The 21,987-nt window shown below is 43.7% G+C and overlaps 1 protein-coding gene and 1 non-coding gene across 5 annotated transcripts in view; one reads left to right on the top strand and one right to left on the bottom strand.

Annotated features, from left to right (window-relative positions):
• Window positions 1–1,989: 1,989 nt before the first annotated feature.
• LOC121453111 (E3 ubiquitin-protein ligase RNF144B) overlaps window positions 1,990–21,987 on the bottom strand; it is a 132,270-nt gene continuing 112,272 nt past the window's right edge. For 3 of the 4 annotated variants that reach the window (XM_041659613.1, XM_041659614.1, XM_041659612.1), the window contains exons 4-8: window positions 20,729–20,789; window positions 11,433–11,628; window positions 9,677–9,821; window positions 6,913–7,002; window positions 1,990–5,556 (exon numbers count right to left, since the gene is read on the bottom strand). In XM_041659613.1, the coding sequence (XP_041515547.1) occupies window positions 5,416–5,556; window positions 6,913–7,002; window positions 9,677–9,821; window positions 11,433–11,628; window positions 20,729–20,789 (633 nt within the window). In that variant the 3' untranslated portion in view covers window positions 1,990–5,415. The remainder of the gene's footprint in view (window positions 5,557–6,912; window positions 7,003–9,676; window positions 9,822–11,432; window positions 11,629–20,728; window positions 20,790–21,987) is intronic. The other variant, XM_041659615.1, reaches the window with a different exon arrangement.
• LOC121453747 lies at window positions 13,762–13,881 on the top strand. Its single transcript, XR_005975065.1, has one exon. It is a non-coding gene; the product is annotated as a small nucleolar RNA SNORA26 (small nucleolar RNA).

Genomic DNA, 21,987 nt, shown 5'->3' with positions numbered 1-21,987 from the left:
AGTTGCTGTACTCAGAAGGGATGAGGAATAGTTCTTGCTCCTTCCAATTCATGACTGTGTATGCTAATGACTTGCTGGGTAGATGTTAAGAATTGATAAACAAGGTAAATTGGTAAACAATTTATTGCAAGATCCTATTGCAGTAAAACTGGTAATAGCCTGGGTAATAAAAGCAAAGAATAAGAACCAGTACAGCACTGTTAAAATCGAAAGGCACCAGGGCAGAAAATGGAATACCAAGGACAATTTCACACACATCAGAAAACCGTTCTGTGGGTTCATTAGAACGTTTCTAGTATCTGAAACTGTTAGCTGGTTTGTCTGATAACCAGCCACGCATATTCATTGAAACACAAATTGGTAATGCTTCCAGGAGAGGATTTGGGTCTGCGTTAACCATCTGTCTGAGTCTGGCATATAAATATGGAAAAGGAACTATGGAAATGTGTTTGCAGGAGAGTGTATGTGGTCTTGGCGGGTGCTGCATTCTGTCATTTGCTAGTCAGATGCACGTGACTTTGTTATTTCTCTAACAAATCACCCTCCATCTCCTGATCTTCTCCAGGTGAGGCTCAGGGGTGATGGGATGGGGGATGGGCTTGATTTCATGGGCACTACTCTGAGAATGTTGTCACATAACAGAAACTTTGACTATACCTTCATATGTGTGTGTACATATATATAAATACATATATAAAATCATACCTCCATTGATAGTGTGTGAGCATATATATATATATATATATTTGTGTATGTATGTGTGTGTGCGTATGTATACACACACAAAAAAAATCAGGCATGGAAAAAGTACTATAATCCTTTCAGGAGGGTCTGTACTATTTTTCTGGTTGTCATTCAATATCCGACCCTTGGGTTAACAAGAACTCCAGCCCATTGCTTTCTCTAAGAAATGGGTATGGATCATCTCGTGGGATGATTCCTCAAGTTCTTTAAATAAGTCATGTAAAAAAAATATAAAAGATTGTAAATCTTTAAAGTTATAGATTGTAAGAAACACATTTTTAATCTATCTAATCTAATCTAATCTAGAGTTGGGCGTGACTAGTGTTGGGCGTGATCTTTAGGGTTTAAAGCTAAAATAAATTCATTACCTTTTAAGTGGAAATGATTGAATTGCAGGAAACCCTCATCATAATTCTTCTCCAGACTCACTAGAATCACAGTTTACACTGCGGCGAGTTTGCTGCTGAGGGCACTGATTAAACTCGTGGTTTATAAAATGGTTCTTTCAATATTTCCTTGGGAATGCAAACTGAAACTTAGAAAATAGCAAGCTTTGGAAATTCAATAAGGTTGGCATTCTAGGAGATGATTAAGAAAATTAAACAACTATAACCCCAAATGTTTTTACATGGTCTTACTGCTTTTTCCCCCACACACTGAATTCTTTACAAAATGAAATTTAAATAATCAGTTTATTGCAAATATTCGGGTATTACTGTAAGGGGAATATAACACCTAGCAAACAGGCAACATCAGTTCAAGAAAGTGAGTCTTCAGCCCTGTAGAGACACAAGGCCAAGTTGTTAACCAACTTCCGGACTCAACCTTAAGAGAATCATGCCCTGAATACTAATCAAATGGAAATGACCATGACCATAAGCTAACACTCTCATGTAATCCCTTTCTTTAAATTCATAGCTAGGAAAGCCATCCTCCTAAGAGGCTTTAGGAAGGTCAGAACTGATCTTGGCGTTTAGTCTAACCTCGTTTTGACTGAACTCCACGTTGACACAAAGCCATGGTTTTGTGGTGTGGCTGTTTAGTATGGCTAAAGATGGGATCTTGCTGATGTCTTCGCTGGTTGGAGACGACCCCTGTGTGCCGCTGATGTGAACCTGCCCACGCAACATGAAGTCCGCATGGAGTGATGGCGTCGCCCTGCCCCTGTTTCTTCAAGAAACACAACACCAAGCATCACCTAGACAGAAATTCTGGATGGTTTTTTTGTAAATTCTGAGTCTGGGATTCCATAGTGATCTAGTCAGTTCCTAGAGACCAGGACTGAAAGTTGGGCAGAACAAAGGCTCACACGCTTGGTTTCCCACTCATGTTTATTGAGGCTAAAGAGACCAAAACAGTTCATTTTCTTCCCAAAGAATTGAAAAAAATATATACAATACAACGGCAATTTAAGTAAGCACATGACGAAACTTTCCTGGCCCATGAACCAACATGAGATGCGATAGCCTGTAGATATCAATTGAGACAGCTTCACACAATGTCATTCTTCTCAGGCATTTCCGAACTGCTTCGCACAGCCGCACGTGTGTACACAGTTCCACATACATAAAGGCGTCTATCCGTGGACAGGGAGACATGTTCTTTAGGAGCGCGGGGCACCGAAGGAGAAAGCAGCACACACTTGGTTACTGACTAATTCTGAAGAGAGTACTGGGCTTCCGAGAAAGAGTTTTGCACATCCAAAAATCAATGAGGAGTTTCCACTTGAATGAAGAGAATTGTTCGCTGATGCTGACTACGAGAAAACTCACACGGAATTATTTGCTTTCCAAAGGCCACTTTCAAAGTACAGATTTCAAATCCAGAGCAAATACCCATGGCACGAACAAATAGCATGGCTAAGAGTCTAACACTTGCTCCCAGGCTCCTATCTTCTCTAACAGATTCTAACAAGGGAAACCCCAGAAGTGGCAAGGTCTGGATCATGGACAGTTGGATCCAGTGAGATTTCTGGAAGGTGCAGACCTGGTGGGCTTCTAAATCTGTTTCAAATGAAATAGACAATTTTTGGACAGTCAAACACTTCTTTTAAGAATCTTCTAAATCAGAAGGAGGAAGCTGAGTGGCAGAGGAAGTAAACTCCCCAGAGGCCAACAACTCAAAGTGAAAACACCAGCTGCCCCCATGACAGTTGCCACCTCGTGTCTCTGTAAACAAAGTTGAGTTAGGCTGGCGTTGTGCCCTGGGATATGCCAGAGATATATACACTCGGAGGTCTAGTTACCAAATTCTCGAGTGGATTCGGACACACTCTTTCTCACACGTCTCGCCCCATAAGGAAGAAGACACCATTATTCAGGCACTTCACAACACGGAAGAAAAAAAAATCCAGTTTGACAAACAATCCCCCTCCCAGCCGAAAAAATGAAACTAAAATAAAGTCAAAACTAAGGCTTTCATAAAACATTCTGGAAGGCAGTTTCCTTCAATTTTGCCAGGGAATTAGCACAGACATTCTTTTCCACCGCTACTCCAAACCTGCCAGCTCTTATTTCTGAGATAACAGCATTTCAGGTTACGTGAAATCTGCCCCAGTTAGAACCAAGCAAGCTCAGAGAATTAGCTAATGGTGGCTAGTGTTGTCACTGCTGATATTCTTGCTACAAAAATACAATTTCAGCTGAGTTCCTGTAATCCCCTGAGCTGTAACAAAAGCCCCTCACCTCAAGGGAGGCAGCTGTCTCTGTCTGTGCAAGTTAACCACTCAGATAGATGTGCATTTATATTTGCACTAATATGAAATACCCTTTCAGAAGAGAAGTTTTTCTGCTTTCTGAAGTGCTTAGACATTCAATGGAGAACCAAACAAGTTTATACAGAGAAATTTCTAATAAATGATCCAAATGATTTGGGCTTGTTGCCACTCCTAAGTTTTCCAGAGATCTATGTTTTATACAAACGGGAGAATAAAAAAGTACACAGCCAATGAACGTCCTGTACATACATCAGATATTAATATATGTTCATGAACTAAAGATCCCTGAACATACACATCCCCCTTAGGATACATTCCACGGCAGAGGCAAGGCATCAGTCTTTGATAATAGATCCAAGATAGCAGCAATTTAACAATCTAGTCACCAAGTTAGTGTGGGAAACAGCCTAGGCCCTGACTAGTCTGCTTGCTCTCAGAAATCTCCGTCAACACAGAACACACAGCGTTCTTAGGAAGCACCGGGCTGCATTGCTCAGGGCAGCTATAAAATCCTGCCACTGGAGAGTATATGTTTGTCTTTTAAAAACCTATTTGCCGACGAATGGTATAATGGGCAGCATGAGTCACGGTGAGGTGACACAAACCCAAACGACTGAAGACACGTGAACAACTTCCATTTGGTTTCGTGTGGTCATTTTATCAGTTTCTCGAGGACACGGAAAGTACTCGGACTGTCTAAACAGCTCCCAGGAGAGCGATGCTAAATTAGGCCCAGCAAAGAGCTGTTCTCACTGGGTCTGAGGGTATGGGAATGACCTGATCATCACTTTACAGACAGCACAAGGTCGCACGAGGCGTTGTTTTCAAAGATTTGTTTCTGAGTCTACCCTCCCGGGTAAGTTATGAACCTAACAACAAAAATTCACATGTGTACTAAGCAAAAGAAATATTACCTTTATTCTGACAGCTAAATACATTAGTCATAGAAGGAACAAGGTCTTTGAGCTAATCTTGCTTTGTGTCATCTGTTGGATACTCCCATGCATGCCTAGGGGGAGTCACGTGGATTCTATGTGGGTGGATGGATGGGGTGTAGAGTGTACTACTGATGGGCACTTTCTGGTCCAACTCCTAATCTAGTGGGAATATGACCACAGAGCCCAAGAAAGGACCCTGCTGTCTCCGACAAAGGCTTTGAAACTTTCCCCCCCACATCCCATATAAAATACTTTTATAGACCACAGCTGCGGACTGTGAGCGGCGAACTGGTTCCTTTAGAAGAAGAGTATCTGAATAACAGACACTAAATTAGGCCATGTTGTTTTACAGGTTACAACCTTTTCCCGGGAAGGGACAACTCCCTCTGAACAGCAGTTTCTCCTGCCTGAAGATGAGATCACACACAGAGAGAGCTATTATGTTTCTGCCAAGTCACTGTGGGAACACTGGAGAAGGGCTCGCAGTAGCCGGCACGGGCATGCCAGGCAGTGCGTCGACTCCTGAGATAAGCGGCTGGCCCTACTGCTCAGAACTTCTTCACCGTGCAGTCTCAACCTTCCCCTCTGACTCTGGGCGTCTGCCATGTGTCTCACGGCAGTGGAATCAACACAGACTTTTGCTCAGCTTGCAATGCCGCCAAACATAGCAATGCCATTACTACACTGGATATTCACCCAGGCTCCTTAGGTCTGGATGGAGGATGAGCAGCTTGGTGGGATCCTTTAGACAAGACGGTGATGTGTTCGAGTCTCCCAGGCAACAGCATGCTCCCAGCCTGCTCCACAGACACAGTCTGGACTGCGGGGCTGCTTCTTACTACACAGGAACACTTGCACCCGGGACTTGGCCTTTTCCAATACCAAATGTTAGCAGGCAAGTTCAGAGTCTGGACACAGAGGCACTTCCAAAGTTTGGCAAGGAGAAGGAGGCAAGGTCGCTAAGTGGGCTTTATCGCTGCACTGTCTCACATAACCCTGATGTCTGTGCAGGTAGCTTTAGGTTGTGGATGGATCGTGCTTTTTCTTCTTGCCTCGACAGGACTTGCAGACACAGCAGATAATGCATGGAGAGGCCAGGAGTAGCAGGGGTGAGGTCACCAAGGCAATGACGCCTAAGCCCACAAGGATGCCCACTACCTGGAAATGGAAGAGAAAACCCTATTTCAGCAGTTACATCATCTTAAATGTGTACCTGCCCCCAGGTGTAATGAATGGCCTTTGTGGTGTGAATGCTTGTATCCCCCTTCCAAATGCCCATATTGGAATTCTAATACTTGGTGTGACGGCATTCCGAGAGGGGAGCCCCTAGCTGAGACAGAGCCTGGGTGATACTAGGGAGCTCAAGAGCTCACCTTCATTCTCAGCTTTCTCCCATGGGAGAACCCAGCAAGGAAACTATCATCTATGAGCCAGAAGGCATGCTGTGGAAGTATCTCCTCATTGCCAACATGTCTAGACTTAAAATCATCTAAGAGACACACTTATGGACAAGATTAACCGAGGAGGGAAGATATGTGACATCATCCCATGGGCTGGGCACTGGACTGAATAACAAAAAGGAAAAAAAGAAGAGAGCCTGACGCGTGCTAGTGCCCTCCTCTCCCTGATTCCTGCGCACATCATGGGGAGAGATGGAGTCCCAGCCTCAAGCTTCTTACTGCCATGAACTCTGCCGTGTCCTCCCCACCATGATGGACTATGTCCCCTCCAACCGTGAGCCAAACTGAACTCTTGCTCCTTTAAGTCCTGAGACAAAAATCTAATACAAGGACCCTCAGCAGAACCTGCCCGTGTTGATACCTGAACCTCAGATTTCCAGCATCCAGAAACAGGAAGAAGCAGTCTACGATCACCTGTTAGGTGAATGACTAGGACACTGTCTCAGACATGTTCGGCGACGTTCTAAACTGGACACAAACTACAAAGCTACAAAGGACTAAACTGAGGTTGAGAACAAACAAGGCTAACTCGGCTTAGCCGTTAACTCCAAACCCTGTACTGTGGGTGTTGGTTTGTTCTCTATCGGGGCTTCCCCACACATTAATAATGATCGTTAGGATATAAGCATTGGTTTCCTCAAAGGGACCATAGCCTTTGATAAATACAAAACACTATTAAAAAACAAAGCCCAGTTCCCTTTGAAGTGCCACATAAACACACAATGGCATGTACAGAGGGATCTGAGGCCTGGCAGGGGCCCACAGTATTGGAGAACTCTCTTCTGATGGCTGATATGTTCTAAGTGTGTGTAGGAAACTCCTCCCACGTTTTTGCAAGAGCAGAGAACACGGGTGTTCACGCGGCTGGTCGCTCTAACGCTCGGCTCTCTGGTGCCTCTGTCCCTCAATAATCATGCCCTTGAATTAACTGCAGGCAGCTGCTCCGTCGTTCTCGCTCTCTTTCCTTGTACCAGAACCTCCCAGGAGGGCATGAGAAAGCAAGGAAGCCACATTAATTCCAATGCATCTCATGTTTCCTTAAGGAGGAGGGTACCTGTGTTCGGTTCCACATTACCGATGCTCTCGAGTGGCCGAGCTTATTCCTGCATGGTCCTTTGTCATAATGCCTAAGGAATATGTCATTCTGAAAAGAAAAAAAGAAAAAGAGGAGTTTCAGTAATCACACAACATGAAGCTGAGAGGTAGATATGAAGTGCTATGAATGACTTCCTCTAGGAATGCCGAGCCCACCCTTTTCAGCAAGGCTTGCAGTTCTGTAACTCACCAAGGAGACAAATCATAATGAACTCCTAGCTGAAGCAACAGAAAAAGGGATGGCCCTGATCGACCATCTCCGACAGGTGACTGACAGCGAGCTCTAGCAGAGGTGTGCCATGGAGCACGAGAGCCATAAACCAGCAGTGTGCCTGCTGTGAGAAATGCCACCATCTGACAGATGACGGGGAAGGGAAGCCGGCCACAAGAGCCTGAGAAAGTAATGAGCTACATGATGAAGCAGGGAAACAGGATCCTGAATGAGGAGAAAGAAAACATGGCTTTGCCCAGAGAGAGAACTCTGAGATGGATTTGGGGGGTAAAGATGGACTATAGTTTGGACATACTGAACTTGACATCCAGGCAATACATCCAAAGGCAGCCCGTTACTTATACCCTGGTCGTTGAAGGAGAGACATGGATGCTAATATACATAAAATAGGGGCCCCAGATAACAGAACTCAATGAGATTATCTAGAAGAGAAGCAGACTGAGAAGCAAGTTTGTTTAGAGAAAACACCCACAAATAGGTAAGGAGTCTAGAAAGGAAACTGAGGTACAGTCAGAGAGGCAAGGCCAAAAGAAATAGAAGAGGATCCGGGCAGTGGTGGCGCATGCCTTTAATCCCAGCACTTGGGAGGCAGAGGCAGGCGGAACTCTGTGAGTTCGAGACCAGCCTGGTCTACAAGAGCTAGTTTCAGGACAGGCTCCAAAACCACAGAGAAACCCTGTCTCGAAAAAAAAAAAAAAAGAAAGAAATAAAAGAGGTGGCAACTTGCCAAGATGTCAAATCCAGCAGAGACCCTGGGAAAGCCAAGGATGTTGGATTTTACCAGTGAGAAATGTAAAACCTTGGAAAGAATGCAGTCATGATATGGCCACATGACCACATGGCCACTTGCGTGTCTTGGGCTGACTGGAGAAAGGTGGATGTCAGCTGCAAGACACGATTGGGCACTCTGGAAGTTTGGCTTCTGAACAGAGAGAAGACACAGTCAGCTTGAGGAGCTGGCTCATCTCTAAATAGCACACACAGACAGACTGAAATGGTATAGGAGTAGACGTTGAGGTCACAAGAAAGAGGAAAGAGAACTGAAGGGAACAGATTTGTGCAGCTCTGCCTCAGCCTCTGACATGGACCACATGAAGATGAAGGCAAAAGAAAACTTGGTGCCCAGCATGCACAGTCTCTGTTTGGTGGCTGTCTCAGACTTGGGCTTTAGAAAATCCTCCTTTGTCCCAGGTTTTCAACCTACCCACAAACACACCAACACTGTGCGGCATAACATACTGCCCTGCAGAAAAGCATGTCTACCACAAGCCAAGGCCCTCATCTAAAACAGAGAAAGCAAGATCCTGAGACACGGCAGCAGAAAAGCATGCTTTAACATCTGACGCCCATGTGTGCAGACATCTAACATCCGTCCCATGTCATCTCGGGGGCCACACAGCACAAGTGTCTGAACACAGTGTTCTCCACAACGCCATCCCTCGCACACACTCTGGCCAAAGGATGGAGGTCTGCTGCACACACTGAGTCCCTTACATTCCTACTCAGCTCCTTGTGGATAGAAACCCAGTTTATGGACTGGGGACACCGAGGAGAGACCCCCTAGGATCTGTTTTTCGTGTGAAAACCATGTTAAATACCACACACACTTGTTATCTACAGGACTACGCAGAAGTGAAGTTACTCACAGTGGAAGGCACTTGTGAGCTGTTTAAAGTCTTTCATCTACCGCATCCACCCTCAAGGCTGCAATCTAATGCACTTCCTTAAAAAAGACAAAGCTCACTGGGGTGCTGGTGGCACATGCCATTAATCCCAGCACTCCGGAGGCAGAGACAGGTGGATCTCAGGGAGTTCGAGATCAGCCTGGTCTACAGAGTGAGTTCCAGGACAGCCAGGACAGGGCTACAGAGAAAAATCTTGTCTTGAACAACCAAAAAAAGAAAAAAGAAAAGAAAGAAGAAGAAAGGAAGGAAGGAAAAGAAAGAAAGAAAGAAAGGAAAAAAAAAGAGAAAAGAAGATCACAGAGATGTTTCCTCACAATGTCCCAAACAGCTTACCTAATTGTCAACTGAAGTGCCAGTAGGCATTCCATTAATGACACCTTCATTTCTGGTGCTGCTTAGGGACACCACAACACTGAATAAACAAACCACTAGCTGAATAAAACCCAACTGCAGAGCAAAACCAAGGACTGAGGAAAAGACACCTGCATATGTGTGTGCTGTTTTATGTCGCTTGATGCAAGCTACTCATCAGAGGAGGGAGTCCCAGTTGAGAAAAAAGCCTTCATAAGATCCAGCTATAGGCAAGCCTGTGGGGCACTTCCTTAATCAGTGATTGATAGGGGAAGGATCAATCCATTGTGCGTGGTGCCATCCCTGGGCTGGTGGTCCTGGGGTATATAAGCAAGCAGGCTGAACAAGCCATGAGGAGCAAGTCAGTAAGCAGCCCCTCTCCATGGCCTCTGCATCAGTTCCTGCATCCAGGTCCAGCAAAGGGAAATGCTCAGCCTCTTCCGAGGAGAACTTACATCCAGGTTCTGCAGACAGTACCAGCAAAATGTGTGCTTGCAGTTCTTGCACATCATCTGAGCGCAGCCCTCATTGCGTTCGATGTAAATACGGCAAACTGGGCATTGCTTAATAGGGGCATCTGCCTCTGTCCCAAAGAGCGCCCTAAAACAAAACAGATGAGACGTGTTCAGTCAGTGGTCACCCACCCGATTTTCAGACTGTTAGAAGGATGGTTAATACATTCTGCTTGCTGTGTTTAATTCACTTCCAAAGAAAGGGGTGAGGGGGGGAAATGGGAGACATGTATTATTAGTTGTTCAGATAGCTCAATAAGAAAGAATTTATGCCAACCATTATTGAAAAGACCTCCTCCAAGTTGACAAAGAGGCCAGTGTGTGACCACAGCAGAAAGGGACACAGGACTTCAGTGGTTCAGGTTGAGCTATGAGGGTCAGAGTGTGGCATTACACTCCATTGACTGTGTATCAAAACCAACACCCAGCACCCAGAGACATCACAGTTTACAAAGTGTTGTCAAACCTATGGTGGACACAGTATCTCTATTTTAATATTCTCCTTTGGGCTGGTGAGACAGTTCTACGGGGAAAGGCACTTGCTGCTAAGCCTGATGACCTGAGTTCAATCCCTGGTACCCACATGGTAAAAGGGAAACTCTCACAAGTTGTCCTCTGACCTTCACACATGATGGCACAGGTCCACACATGTACACACACACACACACACACACACACACACACACGGTAAATAAATGTAACAAAAAATTTAATGTCCCCTTTTCTTAATGGGGATACAGACTCATAAGAGACTGAGTGTCTTATATGAGGCCACCTGGATGCCACGAACAGTGTCAGAACTCAAGTCACTCACCCCTCCTCTGAGCCCTTCAAGCTTACTCGGAGAGCTAACTACTATGGAAGGCACTGCTTTAAATCTGTTAGGGATGGCACACAGCAGTGCATGTATCAGAGTTCTCTTTCTTCTCTGCTTGATCTGCTATCCAAGCACAGCACCACAGCCAGGCAGCGTGACTCTTCCTGAAGACCGGTTCTGCACAGTCTGAGGGCACTGGGTGACTAAGCCAACTGGCTGGGAACACTGGTGTTTTGTTCTTGCTCGTGCAGAACAGCCATAGCCTCGAGCAGAGCATGGGATCCAACACAAAGGTCTCTCACTTGCGCCCGGCTGCTGCCATAAAAAACCCGCCATACAAAAAGGCACCCGCTGCTTGAATTGCTTCTCAACATAAAATCTGAGTCCTGACACCACCTTTATAGCATAAAGCATTAGGAACAAATTCTCTTCCTGTATTTTCTAAGCACTTAGGAAGACAGTCTATCTGTCTATGTGCTCTGTATGATCAGCGTACCCCATGAGATGGCCATTTAATCAGGTAAGATCATATCTCTCTCATTTGTAAACAGGAAGAATGGGCTACACCAGTGATGGATAAACATGGTTTTGTACAAAGCCCCAACTTTCTGCTGAAACCTACAGAGTGAGGAACCTCTCTACCCAAAGGGAGTGAACTCAAACAAATTTAACATGCCTGGAAGGTCCCCTTAGGCTAACGAGCTAGAATCCCTTTTAGACATACTGTTCCGGGTAGTGTCTGTTACCGCCTTACTAATTCTTCTCAGGATATTTCTTCAGTGAGTGTCTAAAAGCCATTGGGCTCAAATTCTTTCCCAAAGCCATTGATGTGGAGTTTGAAAAGAACACCAGGAATTATCCTGAAGATACTTCATCCCTTACCCATGCTCCGGCACAATAGGCTGATCTCTACAGGAGGACTCCCCGTGCCAAGCATCCTTGCAACATGAGCAGAATTTCAGGTGGCAAGAAGGACACTCCACCATCACAGGCTTCCCTGGGTCTCCTGCTGCAATGTGGCACACTGTCTGGCAGTCTGTAACAGGACACCATGTTCGGAGGGGGTCCATGTGAACCTCTGAAACATAAAGGAGGAAATTGTGATGGGCTAGCTCTGGTCCAAGCATTAAACTTTCTCCCCTTCACTTATCTTTTTAAATGAGCAGGATATATAGCATAGTATCAGCAAGGGAGTGGCCATGTCCATGACTGACAATCTTTATAATGGATCCAAGTCCACCACCCACCATCCAGAGCGCAGAGTCATCGCTGCCACATCCTCAAGGTAGGAATTAACAGAGCAAGTCACCATTTCCTTTATTAATAGTAATAGGTACACTATGGCCTTTAACCAAAAACTACAGCTCGCCTTTAAGCACTTAAAATGCACAAAACCTCAAGTCTCTTTTGGTGTGAGAAGTCCTTCTGTATATGTGTTGCTTTTATTGGTTAATAAAGAAGCTGCTTTTGGCCAACGACTTAACAGAATATACCAGGCTGGAAGAGATATATCTAGAGAGAGAGTAGGCGGAGTCAGAGAGAAGCCATGGAGCCACCCACAGGAGACAGACGCACCAATAGAAATGGGCTAATTTAAGATATAAGAGTTAGCTAGCAATATGTTTAAGTGATTGACCAAGTGTGATTTAAATATAATATAGTTTCTGTGTGATTATTTCTAGTCAGGGCCATCAGGAAATGAACTAGTGGCCTCTATCAACACTTTCCTATAATGAACTAGGTACCAACCTTGAAGGAAAAGATGATGTGCAGAGCATCAGAGCAAGAGAACAAAGGTATTCTACATAAAAGAACAGTGTTTGGGGCTCTGAGATACAGCTCATACAGGAGGGAATTGGAACACAGGATTCAAATAGTTTAGGATCAAACAGTATCCAGTGTGGCTTAGCTCGGAAGTCAGATTTAAGCAGCTTGCTGTCTTACCAGTGGACAAATTAGGGACTATTTATGAAGTTCCCACAGGCTCTTAAAACAAACAGGACTTTCTCAGACTATAAAATGATAGTCAGTTATATGACAGTGGTTAGATCCATGAGACACACAGGAGAAAGGGTAAGAGTGGTGAGTGGATAGCCTGCATCTATTTAAGTATTTATAATTCTCTTTTGTTTTCCCATTTCTCGCTCATTAACAGAATCCATTTCTCTTCATGTAATATGTCTTATGACGAGACATATGAGGCTACTTGGAGGGAGCAGTAGCCTTTCTTTCTCTGAATGGATGTACTTTACAAATTTATTATTAATCATAATTCTCTCTTGAACCTCTGAGGTTAACTCTGCCCCATTATAATTACTTCAATCAGCGGTAACAATTGGAGAAGTCATGACATGTTCCTGTCAACTTACTGTTCCAGGCATCCAAAGTGGTACAATGAAAGCAGAAATGATAAATGAGAGATCAGTTACAGATTCTGATAAATTGCTACAAAGTAGCTTGGAACCCAGGGCCACTGCTGCCCCTGGTCCAACACAAACACCAGGAAAGTATCTGAGCCACAGAAAACAGAGATCTGGCTTTTCCACCATCATGACAGAACAAGAGGACCAGGTACAAAAGCATGGGAGTGGGGCAAGGATGGAGGCATTATGGCTCTCTCCAGGGATGCATAGGAGATGCAGCCTTAGGTGAGTCTGCTGTATTAATACCATGGTGAACTCAGACCAGTAAAATGGCAAGACAATACTAGGTGGTACAACCTTCATGGGCCACCGTCATAGAGAAGTCCATTAGTGGCTGAGATGCTACCTGTGGTCATGTTTGTACTTCCTCCACTAGAAGTCCTGTTTGGGCATGTCTGGGTTGAATGACTTACTTGTTGGTTAGTCATGGGGATGAGACATACACTGAGCAGCAGCCAGCACTAAGCTATACCCCAGTCGTCTTAAGGATGCCTTAAAGAGCTTAACTATGACCAAAGGCAGATATCCGGAGATGGATCTCTAGCCAGTTCTCCCAGCTAACTCTCACAATCCCCTTGCAGCTTACAGAAACACCTGTCTGCCCAAATTCTTCTTATTTATGCCATAACTGAGGCTCAACCTTCTCCTTCATTTGACTTTGAGTCATCATCCCTCATCATTAAAAGACCTAAAGTTAGGCATGTTGAACTCACACTTAGTTCAACAAACGACTGATTTCAAGTACTTGTTAGGGACTGGGGCATATGAAATACAAAAATAAAGATTTCTTGCCCCTTTAAGGTTGCCGCGGTACTTTAAAAGGCTAACACAGAAGAGTAAAGGAACTCTCCATGAAACCCAGAGGAAAATGCACACTTCCTCTTTGGATACTATTTGGAGTCACAGATGAACAAAAAGAAAAATAAAGACTCCTGTGCTCAGAAATCTCACAGCATGAAGATCACTGTATGTAAGGAAAGAGATATTTAAAACAATATCACATCTAAGAGCAAAAGGCTAGCAATGCAAACAATTGGGAGTACATCTCACAAGACAACAAAAATGAAATTGTTAATAAACACCTGGAGCAGGAGGGAGCATAGGGAACTTAGCAGCTACTTCCAGAGAGCCCTTTATGCTTTCTTTCTATATATCCAGACTATATTTCCACACATCCCTAATACAATTTCCTGTTTAATCAAGTCTAACATCAGAAGGCAAAACTGGTTTCTTTTAATCACAGACCAAGCAGATAGCACACGCTGAGATGAAACATGAGGAGATTAAGCCAGAAAGGGCAAGGGCACTATAGAAATACAGGGTTTTGAAAAAGAAGTCCCTTAGATAGGAAGGTGCAGCCAACCTGCGTGTGGAGACACAGGGGGGGATGTCTCTATCCAGATGTTAGGACTAAGCTTCTGTACTTAAAGGAAACACAGCCTCATGGGCTCTGGTAGCTCGCAAGCCAACGGCATCTCTCCGGAGGCAGATCCAGGGTGAGTGGTACCACACTGGCAGCTTGAAATCAACCATTGCACCTTGAAGCTGGCAAGCATGACCAGCTAGAGGGGCACAGAACGGAAGATAGGCTGAGATAAACACAGCGGCGCACAAAACCTGCGTCATTCAGCACAAAGTCGTGGAGCATTGAGCAGGAAGGTGAGGAGCAGAATTTGCATAGCATAAAAGGAAGAGAAGCCCGAAGCGCAACAGTGACGGGGCTCTTCAGCGCATCTTGTGGCCAATGGTTTCTACTTCCTGATCATCCTTGATACAGACAGACACGTTCACCTGTAATAAAATCCATACGTGCACACACCTCTCAGGTGGTGCTTGGTACATCTTCCTCGGCTCCTCAACCTCAGGGAAGCACTGGGTCCCCTGCCCTGCAGTCCAGACTGTTTCTTCCATTTAGGATGGAAGTACACCGAAAGGAGATGCTTCTGGAACCCCCTGAAGGGCTTCAAGCCCTCTCCTGCTCTCAGTCAGAGGGGTACACTCTGTGCACTCTGGTCGACCTCAGTAATCCAAGGCCTTTCCTCCACTACACACAGGTGGTCAGAAGAAAAGGGCAGAGATGAGACGCCTGCAAATTCAGTCACTCCTGTGAGTCCCCACCTACCCCTCAGCACCCCTAACTAGGTGACATGACTAAGCCTAGAGGAATGTCCATCCACATAGCAGGGCACCTGAGGAACAAGACTGCACCATTTGTGCATAAGAGGACTGCTTCAAGGGACACTTTTCTCACCCAGACACTTGAACAGGACCTAAGAGGCTTGTAAGCACCGCCCCGGCCATTCACTCTGCTTGCTAAAGAAGTGGTGGGGTCATCATCTTTCTAAACCATTGAAGGTCACATTAAAGAGTAATCTGGTAGAAAAAGAGAAATCTAGTCAGACTCCTGAAAGTCCTCCCACTTTTACTTCTGTGTTAAAGTAAAGTAGGGGTTAAGGAAGAGCGGAGCATCCAAGATAGGAAGTGGCTCCGGAACACAGAAATGGGACTAGACAGAGTTTTGTCTCTAGCAACCCAACAGCCATGCCCAGGACTTCTACAGGTGCACATGGAAGACATTTTGGAAGGACAAGAAAAAGCGGTTTGGTGTCTCTGGGTTGGGAAACCACAAAGGCCAGTTAAGCACGAGGTTTTTCTCCCCAGTCTCCAGTTTTAGTTCAGGGAAAGGCCCCGCAGCATGAGAGCCCATTTTCTGCTCTTTTAACGGGATAATTACTAGTTTGGTTAGAATTACTAGAGGGAACTTTTGAGACTGCTACACTTGTAAGAACCATATGATATTGTCCACATTATTAGTCCTGCCTTCATCGTTATTTTTAACTGTACATTTTTAATAATCACATTTGAGCCCTTCTGGTTGGAATCATGAACAAGCCGCAAAACGGCAAGTGGTTTTGATCCACTTCTAAAGTTTACCTAAATGATGCGTATGAGAAGGTTTACCCACCCGAGGAATCAGCAGCCACACTCTACAAAAACAGAAGCCAGTCAGAATGGAAGGCGACTGAAGTTGGCTGGGGGGATCCAGAGGCACAAGAACACAGGGTCCCACCACTTAGGAAAGCAACTGTTTAACCCGACACTTCTCTTCCTTTACCATGAGATGGTCATGATTAACATCACTCTCCATAGCACAGTAAGCACACTGACTGCACACAGCACGCTCTCCACAGCCAAAGTCAGATTCTTCAGTCACACCTCCCCTCTTCTGGATTTTGAGTAACACTGAATTCTTTGATGTGTACTTTTTACTGTGATGTTTTTCATGTAAGGGACTGAGATAGCCATTTAATGAGTTGTAAGCGTGCATGCGTGTGCATGAATACAAGCATTCCTCCAGGCACAGGTACCCAAACCATAAGAGGCTCAAGTTCTTTACATAAAATGGCATGGTATTTGCATGCTTTCAATCATCCTCAGCTTCCTTAAAACACTGACTGCTATGTAAATGCTATATGGATAATTGTTATATTACTTTGGGAATAATGAAAAATGGGTATACATATTTAGTGCAGAAGCAATTTTTAAAAAAATATTTTTGATCCAAAGTTAGTTAAATCTGTGGCTGGTTGTAAGATGTATTTCTTATTCTGGGTTACTGATAACTGGAAAAGTACAGTAACCTCCACAAGGCAGCTCCGCCATCATGTAAGTGATTTGCACCCATGTGAAACTGGAAGTCTATTTTGTAAGACTCACGTACAATATTTGCAAGGACACTTCACATGACATGAACTCCCTCCCTTGGCTTCTTCCCATCTGAGGTCCCTATCTCCCTGCTCAAGTTCAGCTGTGTGCCTTTCTTCTCCTTTCCCCTGTAAGAAAAGAGCATGTAGAAGAAACGGCCATGCATGTCAGTCAGCAAGCCTGCGTGTATCCTGTCTGAGCCTGCCTCTGGCAACCCGGGATAAGAAATAGATTTTAGAGTCAGCCCTCCATAGCTGCAGGCTCTGCGTGCATAGATTCAGCTACCCAGCATCCTGCAGTGAGCACTACTGCTCATATTCCCGAGGATTTCATGCGTACAATTGTGGCCTTCTCCTACATCAGCCCTCTCTCTTCAAACTTAAGACCACAGGAAAGATGGTTCATTGGGCAAACTTGCTATGCAGTGCCTGATGTCCTGAATCTAATCCCTGGAACCCACGGACGGGAGAAGGCGTTTACCTCTGACTTCCAAGGCATGTATGTTTTTCCCCTCATATCATACATATACAACACAATAAATACATGAATTGAAAAGACATGCAAATAGGAGGGAGGTTGGTGGGGAAAGGGGGCCCAGTGGAGAAATGAGTGGTTAAGAGAGGACAATGGGGACATTATCAAATTCTGTTATATAAATTATGGAATTGTAAACAAATAATCTTTTAAGTTTATAAACCTAGAATATAACAATTTAGACAAAAGCAGCCCAGCCCAATGGTGACCTTGAAACACCCTGGAGAGCAAGACCTCAGATTTAAAAGGGTTTAATTACGACATACTTCATCGGAGAGGCAAATTTACAGACTCTGAACTTCAATTTACTTCCTCATAAGAGAGCTGGTGACTGAAGTAAAGACCCATGGCTATTTATCTGAAGACTGCTTGTCCCTACAGTTGTCCAAAGCAAGAAATGCTACTTCAAACTTCTCTGCTTCTGTATTCGGACAATTATTAGGAAATCGAAACAGCCTGGGAAGTGAAAACTGCCACGAGATCTAAGAACCGTATGTATCTGACCCGGACGACTATTTTCAGTTCTCAAAACCCAAACCCAATCAAGCTCAGCGCTGGGGGAGGAAGTGAAAGGGGAAGAGAAAAAAACAAAACAAAACAAAACTGAATCTTCAACCCTTGTTTCTCCTCCATGACAACCAGTGGCACTTCACAGGTGGCGTATACAATTTGCTTTTATTCTGCTATCACTTGCTCAACCAACAAGAGTGGTTTTCCTGTCATCCTCTGCCACAGAGTCTACTCTAAAAGAGACAGCACAGGAATTATTATTATTGTGGGAAACACCACGCACCCAATTTAATTTAATAATCAGTTGGAATAAATCAAGCCATATTAATTTCAATGACCCGATGCATTTTTAATTATGCTGAAGTTAATTTGTCTGTGATATCCTAAAGAAGAGGAGTCTTCTGCAGGTAGTTAAAATGCCATTAAACTAAAGTAATCAGAATTAGCATCTGCTATAGTCAATAACGGTCCACATAGAAAGAGTAGCCACCATCAAACTGACTGCTCTCAAGAGAGTTGGAAGGACTCAAAGATTTTCAAATTTGGAATAACATCGAAAGTCATTTATTCTAACACTACTATAAGACCCACAAAGTTTGCATAACTCAAGTTTGGTGAGTTTCAGATGAGCCCCTAAGTTACAGCTGGCTAGCCAAAAGAAATCACAATATTAGATATATGTAATTGCTGCTTGTCTCTTTAATATGACCATGTTGGACACCCTACCACAGTGAGCCATGATCCCCTGGGACATGGTTAGAGAAAGCAGGATTCATACCTGGAATAAGGGGACCATGTATTATAAGAGATGGTTAGAGTGTGTTGTATGAATTTGCACAGAGTGCCACGTTCCTAAATGGCACCATAGAACCCAGGGAACTAAGGGTGGAACCCTTTAGTAAAGGATGCAGTTTAAGATGAAGGGGTGATGTTGTGGTGATGTAACAGGCAAGGCAGGAGGGAAGTCTGCCTGTCCAGAATGTTGGGAAGGATACAGCAGGTAATCATTGTCCAAAAAGATGGACTCGGGCTAGAAGAAGTGCCCGGAACTGTAAAACATTATATAATTCAAGGGTTTTTTTTTTTATAGGAAAACCTCAATTTCCTGAGTTTGTCCTATAGTAGGACACCTACCTAGACTTTGTAAGTACAGAAAAATAAATTGCATGTAAAAATGAAACTATTTGATTGACTTATCATGGATGAAAGCAGAGACATGTACCAGACAATGGTAGTACACGCCTTTAATCCCAGAACTTGGGAGGCAGAGGCAGGTGGATCTCTCTGAGTTCGAGACCAGCCTGGTCTACAAGAGCTAGCTCTAGGATAGGCTCCAAAGCTACACAGAGAAACCCTGTCTTGAAAACAACCGCCCCTCAAAAAATACTCTGTTTGCAAAGCCTGCCTAAATTTTTTAAAGTAGACAGACCACAGTACCACATGCCATGAAGGTGTAAGCCAATCATAAAAAACATTGAACACTGACTCAAAAGTCCCACAAAGCAAGACACCATTTTGGGAAAGAGCATGAAGATGTCTGTTGAGGTTTTCTTTCCCCCATGTGCACCTCACTCACAAGGTTAATAACCCCACTTGGATGCAAAGACTTATTTGGCCTGCTAACTAAAAACTGCTCTGTTTCCATTAACAATGTGTCAATCATTACACCCACGGTAATATGAAGAAGTTCCCTAAAGACTGTTATGATGCTCTCGATTAGGGAAAGGAGACACAGGAGGAAGAGTGTGGAATGTAAAGGTGGTTAGTTCTTATTATCAACAACTGTTGATATTTTGAACAACAAGACATAGGCAACAGTCATAGGACATGGTGTATGGGTATTAATATCAACCTTGTTACACTCGAGGTCTCGGCCACCATGTTTAACATCAACCAAAACCTTATGTTCATCCATGAGAACCACAGAAAGTTTTAACTTTGGGAGCCATTAGCACTTGTCTAAGGTTATTATTCCCCATATGTAAGCAATAAGACGTCAGCCTGCTGCTGAGGGCTAGGTAGTGAGGATGATTCAAGAGAGAGGGAATGTTATTGTGTAGGCCACAAGAAAAAACAATCGGCTCGAAATATCAGCCTTGGGTTTAACTGGGTGATCCTCCCGTGATGGAAGAACAAAGCAGCCCAGAGCTCATAGACCACAGGGTCAAGCGAGACTTCAGCTGAAGAAAGAGAACGGCATACTGACAGTTCCAGACCAAGCCGCTGACCCTCAGAAACTTTGCTCATACTGTATGAGGGTTGGTGATCGACTTAGTGAGACAATACTGAAGCCTATGCAGGAAACATCTTCCTCCGACTTCTCAAATACTAAAAAGAGGGACCATCCAGTTCAAGACTGGCTTAAGGGTGGTAGGAGGGATTGAGCTCCTTCAAAAGATCTGTTCGAACCAACGGTTATAAAAACACACACCCTACAGACAAATGTAAGGAAAAAGGCTGTGAAAATTGCTCCAAGGCCAAAGTTAGAACACATCAGCCTAGCACTTTGTAAATGCTATTAGAATAACACACACCCACATTCTTAGGTATCGCCATGACTGCAAAAGTAGTACCAAAAGGATGGACAAAGGCCACTTTCTCATGAGGACCAATAACAATGTTTCAACTGGTTATTGTCCTAAGATGATCTTCAAGAGTGAGAAAAACAGTGAGAAGACTATTTTAAGAGAAATTTTCCTTCGTGTTGTTATTATGAAACCATTTTACTTTTGCAATACCTTTCTGGACACAGCCCAAATCAAAAACACAAAATAACCAACACAACGAAAATTCCATTTCCTGCTAGTCTGAATTTTTGTTGGCTTTTTTTTTTCTCCTGGCTGTGAGAGTTGAAATTGCATGTGGCGATTACTGCTTTACACCTTTTGTAGCCTGTTGTGGTTCTGTTGACAGCCCACAGGTGCTTTAATCTTGCAGGCAAGCTCCTATAAAGAAGATCTGGGTAAAAACCACATCCCCCACTAGGATAAGCAGAAGAATATGTACCTCGTTCAAACTTTAACCTCTGGTAAAGTTGATACTCGGCCACGGGCACCAAACAGGCAATCTGAAATCAGAGACGTTGGAGAGAGATGAGATTTCAGTCAGTGGAGGGTCCTACATCCCCAGCCCTTTCTGATACATTTCTCTGACTTTGCCTCTATACCCCCTCTCCCAGCTGCCTGGAAACCATTTTCCCTACTTGTTCATCAGGAAGTAACACAAGCAGCAATTCACAAACCATCCCCATCCTCTTGCCAAGGTTAGGCGCCACCGCTCAAGCCGTGAGGAATAAAACTCCCTGGATGCCTCCATTCCTTGCCTTGGTTGGCAGCTACTAACCAAGGTTTGTTATCTGGGGCTTTCTCGTTGTTTGTGGACAGATATGAAAGAAGCTCTTTCCTTCTTTACATTTACTGGAAAAGAGACTTTCCAAAGACCATAGATGTATCTTTGGATCTTTAAACACTAAGGTTAAGTAGACAGCACCTCAGTAAATACGCAAACTTTGTACATAGAAATGATATGCTCTGAATGATACAAGCTTTTCTACTGGCAAAATTCCCTTCGCTTATACCACACTGACATATTGTGCAATGGCAACAAGGCAATGTCTTATGACATTGCTTGTGACTAGACTCCCATTTCTACTTTGGACAGTAGAATGAACCAAGGACTTCCTAGTAAACAACGATGATTCATACTGACAGCGACACTGTTAAACACATTAAACATCTTAAAATTATATTCCAAAGTCAGGAAAAGCTAACTGCTCATATAAACTGGAATCCTAAAAATATTAGCTATATTGATGGCAATGTATAACCATGTTGATGTTGCCAAATTACAAATGAGAAACAGAAGGATTTGAGATCAGCCTCCCAGGAATTTAACAAGTTAATCATGGGCCCCTACTCTTAGCTTGATAACTCTAGCATTAAACTATGAAGCTACTATATGTATGAATTATTATATATACATCATGCATATATGAACTATAGCTATGATTTTGTTACAAAATACACTTAAAACATTTTTACAATTGACAAAACAAAGGGCCTGCTTCGAGAAAACTACAATAAGATGATGATGCAAATATAATTGTATTTAATAATACAATATATTTTAAAAGTACATTTATAATAAAATTATGTACCTCAAAAGTAGTCTCGGTCTGTTTATTTCACAATCAGACCAAATTAACAGAAATGAATTAAAGATCACAAAATAAACAAGTTCAGTCTTCAGCATACCTAACTCAGTAC

The sequence above is a fragment of the Microtus oregoni genome, unplaced genomic scaffold, assembly GCF_018167655.1.
Source record: "Microtus oregoni isolate MIOR12 unplaced genomic scaffold, Mior012 000011F_ref0000422, whole genome shotgun sequence".
NCBI lineage: Eukaryota > Metazoa > Chordata > Mammalia > Rodentia > Cricetidae > Microtus > Microtus oregoni.
The sequence above is the reverse complement of the archived record's forward strand: the minus strand, read 5'-3'. Positions and strand labels throughout refer to the sequence as shown.